Source organism: Chaetura pelagica, unplaced genomic scaffold (genome assembly GCF_000747805.2).
Source record: "Chaetura pelagica isolate M959 unplaced genomic scaffold, ChaPel_1.0 scaffold69, whole genome shotgun sequence".
Lineage (NCBI taxonomy): Eukaryota > Metazoa > Chordata > Aves > Apodiformes > Apodidae > Chaetura > Chaetura pelagica.
The window spans coordinates 6,587,596-6,599,238 of NW_009970724.1; the positions used below are offsets into that span (position 1 = coordinate 6,587,596).

At 38.7% G+C, this 11,643-nt stretch overlaps 1 protein-coding gene across 1 annotated transcript in view; it reads left to right on the top strand.

Moving 5' to 3' along the window:
* The window catches only part of SH3GLB1 (SH3-domain GRB2-like endophilin B1), a 19,975-nt gene extending 17,259 nt beyond the window's left edge, over positions 1-2,716 (top strand). Inside the window, exons 7-8 of the mRNA XM_010006611.1 lie at positions 1,046-1,277; positions 2,243-2,716. Coding sequence (XP_010004913.1) covers positions 1,046-1,277; positions 2,243-2,350 — 340 coding nt within the window. The 3' untranslated portion in view covers positions 2,351-2,716. The remainder of the gene's footprint in view (positions 1-1,045; positions 1,278-2,242) is intronic.
* The last annotated feature ends 8,927 nt before the right edge of the window (positions 2,717-11,643 follow it).

Consider the following 11,643-nt stretch of genomic DNA (forward strand, 5'->3'; position numbering starts at 1 on the left):
AGAAAAAAAAGGGGGGGTGGGGGGTAGTGGTAATATGTCCACATCCCAGATGGTAATGGGAAAACATCTGTGTAGAAGGGCTGATGATAAAGTCATGTTGGAATTGACTGACTAGCTGATGTGTAGACTGGTCAGAAGACTGGAAGGAAATGCAGTTGCAGTTCCACATCATCTTGACTCAGTCTAACTCCTGCTTGCTGATCTTTATTCACTACATTAGCTCTGCCACTTTTCAGAACCTTCCTTGACCTGCTTTAAAGGTAGAATCAGATGTGTGTTGGGACAAGGGATAACTACATCAACTGCTATATAAATAAGTTTAGTCTGCTGTGGAACTACATCCCAGGATGTAGGGCATAATGGCATGAAACAGTCTCATAGCTCATTATTGCTCCCCCTTTGCTGTCCCATTCCCTCTATCCTGCTGCCCTGAAATCTCTTGCTGCTTTGCTTTCCTTTCTGCTTCTGCTTTTCAGCCGTGGCATTCTGCCCTTCCCTTGGATCTGCTCTTGCTGTCATCACAGTTTTTTGTCTTTCTGCTCATTAACTTCATAGAAGACTATAAATTAATTTTTTTTCAGGCAGATGATTGAATTGACTTCATGGAAGGGTCTGGCAAGCACTAGAACTGGCACAGAAGAAGCAGCAGCCTTGAAACGAGGGGCTTAAGTTGATACAAGTTCATCTTTAGTTTAATAAATACTTTTGGTTTACAGCATGCAATTAACTTATTCAGCAAACTGATTACAAAAATAGTTGTGGGTTTTTTCTCTTCTGTCAGAGGGAGGCTGTTTTTAATCTGCATTGTATTTTCCTAATCTGGTTCACCAGCCCAGTTTTTCTTTTGTGTAGCCACACAGTTGAGGAATAAGCAGAAGGAGGTGGAGTCTACTTCTATTACTATTCTATTACTGCTGTCTACTGGTGTTTATCCTGTGGTTGATAAAAGCAAGAATACTAATTTAGGCATGGAGGCATGTATAACTCCTCACTTAGAATTGATTAACTCAGAAGTGGATTTGTTGTGGTTTTTTTTCTCCAACAGCTTTCCATCTACTTTCCTCTCTAACAATAATCAGTCTTCCTCAACTCCTGTGCAGAGTGTTTCTACCCCCTCAGTCTTGGCCTCGGCCTCTGCTTCGTTACCTTCAGTAAGCAATTCAATAGTTACTTCAGGCATCAGTGAACTGAAATCGTCAAGTGGCAGCAGAAAAGCTAGAGTTCTCTATGATTATGATGCTGCAAACAGCAGTGAATTATCACTACTTGCAGATGAGGTAAGAGTTTTCTATGTAACTTGATAATTTAAAAGTAAAATCAGAATGTTTTTGACTAGCCAGTTAAGATGTGCTACATCAAGAAATCTGTGTAATTGATATTTTTAAATTAAACTTTAATAGTACTCTTAGTGTTGTCCTGTACCCTAATATTCTACAGGGAGGGTTAGCATTTGTTACACCATCTTAGCTTGCAGGGACGTTTTCTAGACAATTAAGATGCAAATAGAAGATGCTGTCTTCTATTTACCACACCTTATGCTTTGTTTTCAATATGACTAGTCTTTGAAGTGTTAAATATTGCCATTTTGGAAGGATGTGAAAATACAGCTGCTTCTTTTTTGGATGGCGGTGGTTGTGCTGTATTTATTCCTGTTCCAATTCAATTGCACTCTCAAGTCAGGGAGTCTGTACAAGCACAATGAAGCAGGGTGCTGGAACAGAGTTCCACCCAGTAATATGGATGAAGGTTAATCCTGAAGAAGAGCATCCAAAACAGTTTTTCAGACGTTGTGGTTTTTTAAAATGTGCATTACTTAAACATTTATATTTGATGTTTTTCTTATCTAGACAGTGACTTAGATAGAAACTGTGGCCTAAGGTTTTCCATGAATATGTAGCACGTTTTCTATCTTTCAGTCATGCACTTGAAGATCCAACAAACTTTCTTTCAGATTGTCTGTTAAAGGTGATGGTGATAAGAGGTTTATAAATAAAAATAATAAAAAAGAAACAGTAATTAATATAATTTAATTGGAAAACTACTTTAAAATATGCTAGTATATCTACTTTTCATTGGACCAATGAAATATTTTTTATTATTATGTTCCATGGATGCTCATACTAAATGCTCCATTTAACTTGATTAATCTCAGTTCTAAGACCTTGGAAATCGTATGAATGTAGACTGAAATTTTTTTTTTCCAGGAAAGGAAAGGTTCTAATCATGTGTTTCTGTTTTTTAGGTGATAACAGTGTACAGTATCCCTGGCATGGATTCAGACTGGCTGATGGGTGAAAGGGGAAATCAGAAAGGCAAAGTGCCTATTACTTATTTAGAACTGCTAAACTAAATGGTTGGCCTGCATAAAGACTGTCAATTATGGCAACACCATATTTATATACAATTAACGTTATGTAAGCAGGTTTAAGTGTCTTCCATGTTATTGTCTTGAGAGACAAATACCAGCCATTAAAACTGGCTTTTCTGCCAGCATGGTTGCATGGTAAATACTCTCTTCAAACTTAATGTGTTTAAAGCTTTTACTTCATGTGCCAAGAACATGTTTCCTACAGATTTGTTTCTACTGAAGTTTTCACTAATACAAGCTTCTACTTTTGAGTAATCTAGATTGAAAGCAGGAGGTACTGTTTTCTACTGAAATTTTTCATTAATGGCAAAGCTTTTCTTCACATAAAATAAACTTATTGTGAACTGATGCAGGTGTTAAGGCACGTTATTTGAATAACTAAAACCAAATGTGAAACATAAACCTTGAAGTCCATATGATTCTGTTCCCAACACTTGTGGAATACAAATGTGCTGAGGCATATATGGCTGTCTGCTGAATAACTTGTGCATTTGATCACCTTTTGAAAAATAAAACAAGTTATTTTCTCTCTGTTTAAAAATTTAAGGTAAATTGCTGGAATGTTGGGATTTTAAACTATACCTAAGGTAGATTAACACAGGCTAGTAACATATGTTCTGACTTGTTTTTAATCCAACCTTTTATTTTTTCCCTTTAATTCTCTTCAGAAAAGAGGCTGATTCGGCTTGATTAGTAATTAAGATTCCTTCAACTGCAAATTAGCGTTTATGTTAAATTAAGCACCACATTTTGCTAACCAAATAAGCCCTGTCTTTCTGGGTTTAAGTAGTTCTATAGGTGAGCATACGTTTGTTTAGATTATAGGTTTTAATGAAAATCTACATTCACAATTCTTATGCAACAGTTTATTGTCATGTTCTGATTGATTCAATTAGTGTTACACTTTTTTGTTTTGCAGTAGAACCTCCTTTAAACATGTGGGAAGGGAAAAAAAGTTCAGAATCTAAAAATCGCTTTAACAAAGGTAGTCCTTTCCTTGCAGAGTTTTCCTCCAGGATTATCAGCTTGTGTCGCAGATGAGATAATATGTGCAATCATGACTGAGTAAATGAACTCCCTTAGAAAAATAAATAGTAGCTTTAAATAGTTTCTACTATAATTGCTTTTTTAAATTATTTCTTAATGAGGCTGAGCTTGAAAAGTAACTCCTACTGATTCTTAACAAAAATGCTGGTTTGGATTTTTTGCAAACCATGGAATTTTCATAATTGTTATATTGCTTCTGTTCCTTTCTAGAATAGTGTTGTGTCTTGGAGCAGAATTCTCTGCCATATGAATATTTTGGCTACAGGTAAAACCATCAGTGTCTTAATTCAAGCAAATGTTGTGGGAAGGTGGAGGAAGGAAAGAAATACATGCATGAAGTACAATACTGTGCCTTCTAAAATCCAAGCATAATTAGCCCATAAACACTGTGTTTTTACAGCTCTGTTGCCTCTGGGACTGGAGCATCTCTGGATCTGAAAGACAATGTGTGAATTAGTGTGCTGCCATAATAATTCTTACAGTGTCACTAGCTCAGGTACCTCTATCATGTGCAGTTAATTGCAATTACAAAAAAGGATAGAGTTAAGCCCCTATATTCTAGTTGCCAGGATATCCCATACCTTTATGGAATACTGTTAAGGACAGCATCTGTCTTGTTACTGAGCAGATACTGTACTGGTAGACTAACACAAGTAATATGAGGATTTGAAAAATACAAAATGTATCTGTAGGTACTCTGCTAGAACAGAAGTTGAGATAATTACTTGCAAGCTGCTTAGGCAATGACTGTCAAGTCCATATACAACACAACTTCCAAAAGATGGTAGTGATGTACTGGGGGAAGAGAAGCAACACAGGAAATGCAAAATATCTAATGGAGTTTATGTATATGCCTAGCATATGGCTTACAGTAAGTAGCTGCTGAGAAAGTGTAGTTGTATTCTGGAACAAAACATTGGCATGATATATGGTAAGAGTGATTCAGATTACTTATGGTAGTTGTAGCTTGAATTTTTTGGATGTAGATAGCTGTACAACTGGACCCTAAGTTAGGCCACAGGATGCAGCTTCATCATTGCAATTTGCTGTATTGTTCTCAGTAAAAGAAACATTCATGATGGTTCCACTTTTAAATATGGCCCATGGAAGAGGTAGCATTGTTTTGGTTCTGCTGTCAATAGTACACTTAGAGATTAATCTGGGAATTAATTATAAGGCACCAATAGATTAAATGAGATTAAATAGAAATAAATTGATTTTAAAGTTTCTGATTATCCACACTGAATAATGGTGTCTTAGATCTCAATTTAGTTCATCTTAGAAGATTGTGCAAGTGTGACCTGAGGTGTATTCTAGGAGCCTAGATGTGATAATATATGGAAAATTAGTTAATTTGCCTTTATAGTACTTCAAAATAATTAGCAATACAGAAACTTGATGTACTATGTGCAACTTCAATGCATCTATGTAGAATGTGGCTTTTTGTATATTATGTCTGCCCTTTCCAGTCTCCTTAGAAGAATGCAAGCAGCCTCATTAAAGTTTATTCTGAGTTTGACAGATGTTTTCTGTCCATCCTTAATAGTTGCAGTGATGCATCCATAGAGCCACTTTTAATACCAATTGGCATTTTAATATCCCATGACAATGCTTTTTACTATTGTCTCAATCAGTCATGCCACAAAATAAGCATCAGAAACACAATGTATGTAACTGCTTTTGCCAGAAGAATATAGCTATGATTGCCTGGTTCTAGCAATGAATTCCTGCCATCAGCAGTCTATCCATCTGGCTTTTAGACTTGGCAACAACACAGGCATTATAATTATGTTCCTTTTCAAGCACAGGCATTTGAGAATAGATGCTGACTCCCAATAAGTACCAGTAACTACAAAGTTAAACACAAGGTGCTACACAGAGTACCCTAGCATAATTTGCTGGGAATATGGGTTCCTTCATAATGGTTCTGCTCTTTCTGCAGAAGTCATTATACCGTTTAATATTAAGATACCCATGTTGAAATGTAGGGCTTAGCATGACAAGGATTCTTTGTACAGAGCTTTTGTAGCAAAGTGCCAGTAATCATTGGAAGAAACATTTAAGGCATAATATACTGAACAGAACCAAATCAGTGATGTTTTTTTAGATTAGTGGTGCCCAAGGTAGGGGTTTCTAGGTGTCTGTCTGGTCACACTATCTCATCAGTCTTACAATAATTCTCCTGATTTTCTGTGTATCAGGTAGTACTGGATATAGAGGTGCCTTGAATTTGTATTTTCCTTTGTCATCCTTTCTCAGCTTACTTCCAGGGAAATGTGCTATGAAACTGGCCACCAAGGCTTTCAGAAAACTCCTCCCCCAAAAAACCTGAAGTATTAAGTGACTCAAAAAGGCAGGAATTTCTAATGTCTAAATATTGCAATGTCGGAAGAAAGCCTGAGTAGAGACGGTGGTGGATGTTTTGCAGAGAAGTGGAGGACAGGGGGCACATGCACCAATCGGCAAGATATGTGAGTGATAAATTTCTTCTTTACAGTGTATAGTACAAGAAGTTTCTCTGCTGTGGAATATAGTCTCCTATATCCATACAGGTCGATAGGTCGAACCTAGAGGAAACCTTTAATCAGGACTTACTCTGCCGTACATTAAAGGACTCCTGTCAACTTTGGTGAAGGCTGAGCTGGTCTGGTAGCTTGCTGGTAGCCTGACTGTGGTAGGCCTGATCTTTACTCATGCATGTAGCATCACAGTCAGGTTTTTATATATGATTACTTAGGAGAGTAAATTGGGCAGGATTGGCCTCATCTGTATTTTGTACATCGAAGATGTGGGTACTTCTGATTTTAAAAGGATCTAATGGGCTTCCTCAATGATAGAACATACCAAGAATATCTTGCAATTTAGAAAACATAAGAAAAAATATAAAACTTGTTAGGACTTAGGCCTTGCTGTGTCTGTGTAAACACCTTGTCTGGCATTTCAGAATCAAAACTGTTATTCCTGGTAAAGAATCTGAGTACTGGTGTCCACATAATACCGTAAGAACCAACTGGAATAGCTGAGCTGTGCTTCATCCTACCTTGAGGGCTTCAAAACTGACATAGTGAAATAAATCATTGGACTGGGATTTAAGCCAGGTACTGCAGTACTGTGGAATTGCATGAGAGCAGCAACGGACTGCTGCTTCCTTTGTTTTCATTTTAAAAGCCCCAAGAATTTGCAATGTTGGTGTTGTACACAGAAAGGCACTCATGACAACCCACAAATAGGAAGGGTTTATGAAATAAAGTTCTCCATTTGAAAGACATCATATCACTTCTCTGATGCTAATTTCTGGTGGGAGTCCCATTAATAATTTCCACCTGGAAGGAGCAGCCAAAAATATTTCCATTTGTATTCAGCACAAAATACTTGAGCCTGAAGGGAAACAGAGTTTCTGTTCCCTAAAAGTAGAACCTGAAATTGTCAATGGAAGGTAATGAGGCCCTGTGAAATTCCTCAGTGACATCTGGTCTATCTTTCAGAATTTGTGGAATGTGTCCACCTAGTCACACAACTTCACCTTAAACATAGAAAAAATAATTTAATGTTGAAATGTCTAATGAGTAGTTCGTGATAATATGTTTGTGGCTTCCCTTATCCCAATTCAAAACTAGCCTTTTAGAGAGTCAAGTGCTCATGTGGTCTGAAAGAAATACTTCTGGGAAAGTGAACAGGGTTATCAAAGCCCCATCAGCCATAAATAGATGGAGTCTTGTTTAACAAAACTCCTGTGAGAGTTAATAGATTGTTTGTCTGCATATGAAGTGATGGAAAATTAGTCATTGCCTTTCTGGCACTATGGCTACAAGTGATGTCTAAACAAGGACTGCAGAATAAGGCTTTCTTATTTTCCATGGACTGCCAAATGTATATCTTTATTTATAATCACGGTCTACTGAGTTCTGTGAGACTAGAGTTGAATCCCCATATGTCAGACCTACTTGAAACCGTTTTAGTTTTTTGCTCCATTTCATTCACCTTAAGAACTTATGAACTGCTGAAAATCCTTGCTAAACTTGGCCTGCAGCCCAACCCTGATCCATTTCCTTTTTCTTTAAATAGAATTCCTAGCTGGCTATGTTCTAATATAATGGGCTGTAACCAATTAATCACACAGCTATTAATGGTAGTACAGGGCAGTACATTGCAAGCTTGTTAGTTTCACTTAGCCATTCAGATTTGTGTTTGGTGAAAATGCAGAGACATCAGTCAAGATGTCAGGCACAACCTCAGTTGTCTTCTGTGCTACTGCCCTTGCCATTGATGGGTGACATGGAGCATTCAGCATGGCATCTGGCAGTGAGAAGCCCCTTGGTGAATTCTGTACCTTAGCTGAGGGAATGGCAAGAAAACATACCACGAATGCAAACACTAAGTTACTGGATTAACATTGTGCCTTTTATAAATATTTTCCTGTCAGAAGTGAACAGTAGGAAACATGTTAGTATGGGAAGCTTGCATGCAGTTAATTTGAATGCTAAGAATTTTTTTCCTCCTGACAGCACAGAATTGTTTTATAAATTTTTTAAAATTGTGAAATAGGTGTTTGACATGAGCAATTATGGGAAGCTATTTAGAATTGCAAAATGAATTAAAGCTTTAAAATGTCTTTACACAGTTATAGGCAAAAGCAAAAATACTGGGGTTGGAATAACAAGCTAGGAAATTACTTCTTTGGAAGGAGAAACATTTGAAACCAGAAATAATATTCCAGTTTTGCTTCTCTAAGTTTAATTGCCTATAATTTTAGATACTCAACAGTGATGTTGATATAAATCAGGAGTCTCACAATTTTTTTTGTTTGTTTAAGTTTTTAAACCTTGAAATCTCCTTTTTGGAGATTTTAGGGAATTGCTTTCCATGGATCTTTGGAGAAGAGAAAGGCAAATGCCCCTGAGGCATAGTTTCATGTTTCTCACATTAACTTTACATGCCATCCAGTGGAAATAGCATTGATGTTTCTCCATTGACAATATTAAGCATCTTGGAGAGTTTCTAGACTCCTAATCCTGTTCCTGCTACAGAGAAACTATTAGTTGTTTTCTTTGTCATGCCTCCATATTGCTGCTGATAAACTTCCTTTGCAAAGGTGAGTGTCATTGTCTTTCTTTACCTGGGAGAAACTACAGCACAGATATAAAGGATGGTTCATCCATGTTGTCTTAGTGATGTAGTGACTGAGCCTGCTGTTTCCTGATGGTTTGTGCCTTAGTCATATCCTTGTGTAAGGCTTGTCTTACCAAGATGGTTCTAGGAAGTTCAGATTCTTCCTCCCTCCAGCTTCCCAGACTGGCCAACATCCTGCCGGTATTGGTGAGCAGGAAGAGGTTGTAGGGCTAGGGATGCTGAGAAATGGATGATTAGAAGTCCAAAATCCAAACTCCATCTTAATTATCTGCTAAAAAGGAAGAGGGGTATGATTATGTGTGTCTTAAACCCAAAGAATCCCCGGCTAATGAAGCCTGTAAGGGGAGAGCACTTCCGGTGCTGTGGCACTGCCTGTGCGTTGCACACAGCAGGTGGCAGCCCAGTCTTGCTGAGAGCAGTGCTCCTTGTCACCATGTGCCCATCCCAGGCAGGACCCGGTGGAGGCCTAGTCCCAGAGAAGGTGAGAAGTGGGGAGCCAGTGCTGCTGACGTGCTCTGTTGCTGTGCAGACCAGGCCCTCGCAGTGCTGAGTGCATGAGTGAGGGGCAGCCAAGATGGCGCCAGGTGCCTGCTGGGGGCTGTGAAGGGTGTGGGTGAAAGTCCCTCTCTCTGTTTATATATATACACACGCTTCTTAACGTGGGTGTCAAATGTCCTCTAATACTTGTTTCATGGCAAGATGCCTGATGGCAAGATCTGCCTTTTGTTCTGGTGATGCAGAAATGATCCATGAGGCTTATTTCTTGGCCTGGCAAAGCTGTTTGAGAGCCAGTGACAGCTGCCATGCTTTTCTTCAGGAAATCCCCAATCTTTGCAGCCAGGATTAAGTAAAACCTCTGCTTTGATTTAGTTTCTTCAGAATTGCTGTTCTGATGAATCATAGCCTCTGATGTGACAGGAATGGGGTGCCAGCACAGGCTCCAGCAGGAGCTTCTGTGGACTGCAAGGTCCAGGCTGAGTCAGGAGGTCACAGGAGGCTGCTCATTCCACAGCTGGTGATACACCTCTGCCTGTTCCACACAACAGGGAAAACCAGGTTATGGATCTTCTTTGTCACAGTCCTTTCTGTGACCTTTTGGCAAGACCAAGGGGGCACTTGGCTGTTACCCCTGGGGACTTGCTGTGTGCAGGGAAGCCCACATGGGGCAAGCCTGGCTGGGCTCCTGGGGAAGTGTCTGGTGTGGCAGAGTTCAGAAGTGAAAAGTCGTAAAACTGGATACTCTGTGACTGATGCAGAAAATCTAATAAAAGCATTAGCCAGACTCTGCTGTGGAGACATGGCTGCTGAGTTCAGGGTGTGCATGGTTGACTAAGGTTGAAGTGTGAATGTGGGTGTTTCCTTACTGCTGGGAGTGGTGGGGAGCTGCAGTCTGTCACCTTGTTACAGCTCCGCTGTCAGACCCAGGACGGCAGAAAGCAAGCTGGCAGCATTAGTCATACAGTCTGACTGGAAATTGCAGGTTGCCTGGCTGCACTTAGTAAGTACAGAGGCTCTGAGGTGTTTCACCATGAGCCACCTAAACCTGCTAGGTAAGATGTGTGTGTGTTTTCAAGACTTCACCTCATTGATCAGTGATTTCCAGAAACTAGTTCATGTAGGCTAAAATATATGGGATCTAACAGATAATCAGGTACTCTTTGAGACAGTCTGTGTTCACCTGACACCATGGTTGCTATTTAAATCAATAAATGAAAGAATGCTTCTGTAGTTTGTCTCATGTTTGAGCTCTCTAGGTGAGTAATTTCATAATGTTTTTCCTTCTGTCTATCCTTTATGATAAATGATAAGGAAATTACTCAAAATACTCACCAGCTACCCTCTGATTAGACTTTGAACAAGTGCATTTGGGAGAGATGCTGATGTTCTGAACCACAGGTGTTCAAGTAACAGTGTATCTGCAGGCTGTCCTTTTTCTACTTGGCTATCTTGTCCTTAGGCTCTTCCAAGAGAGCAAATATGTTCTGACATAATTTGCTTATGCCTTAACAGTTAATGTAAGGAAAACTGTAAAATTCAGAAGATGGCGTTTTCTTTAGCTGCTTTTGGTATAAATATTCTGCATTTTAGCACTCAATGGACTGTTCTCAGGCACACTTTACAAGTTTCAAAGTCCATTTACTTTAAGTGGTCAAAACATCCCTAGCGAAGAAAACTTTATACTTCATTTAACCTTTCTTAGACACTGCAAGAACCAGCAAATGAGGTTCTTGCAATGTACCTCATTAGATTTGAACCCATTTGTCTTTATGGGTGAAATGTAGAGAAGTTCTAATGAAGCTCTAAAATCCAGCTTCCATGCTAATGGATTAGAATGACAATAAAGAACATTTTTTTGTGGTGTTTTTTGTTGGTTTGGGTTTTTTTGTTGTTGTTTTTTGTTGGTTTGTGGTTGGTTTTTTTTCAGAGGGAGGGGGATCTAATCACGGTTGCTGCAGTGGCACATCAGAAGATTTATTTTGCTTCTGAAAGCTCAGGTTCAAAAAAATTCCATTCTCGATAGGAGCTCATTTTTCTGACCATGCATACTTTTGTGTGTGCACTCTTCATTTAAATTGGCAATTTGTTCTTGTTCTATGTGATAAAACAAAGACTGAGTTGAATACTTACGTTCTTTGCATGATTTTAATGTCTGCTGGAAGGTTTCTCTTAGCTCTGGAACAGGTTTTTGTGTGTGACAGTAATTCTATTCTGGTTCACAGTGCAGATACCCAGGAAACCCTTCCAAATAGCTTGTACACTATGCTTCAAATTAACCTACATATCATACTTGTGTACCAAATGGAATGTACAACCCACTTTCATCTTTTTTTCAAAAGCACTGATACTTTCTTTCCTGCAAGACAAGTTGCATTTTTCCTTCTATAAAGATAGGAGGGGGAAGATGGACACTTCACGTTTCAACACAGTCATGCATGCTTGCTGCTTTTGTTCTTCCTTTCATTAACTCTATCAAGATTTGGCACAACAAGAGCATTATATAAGACTAAATAATTCTTACATAAATCTGAGTGAATGCCTTTCGTGAAGTACTCAGTACTCATCATGGCTGGAAGTAAAATGAATAATTTCCTTTTTAA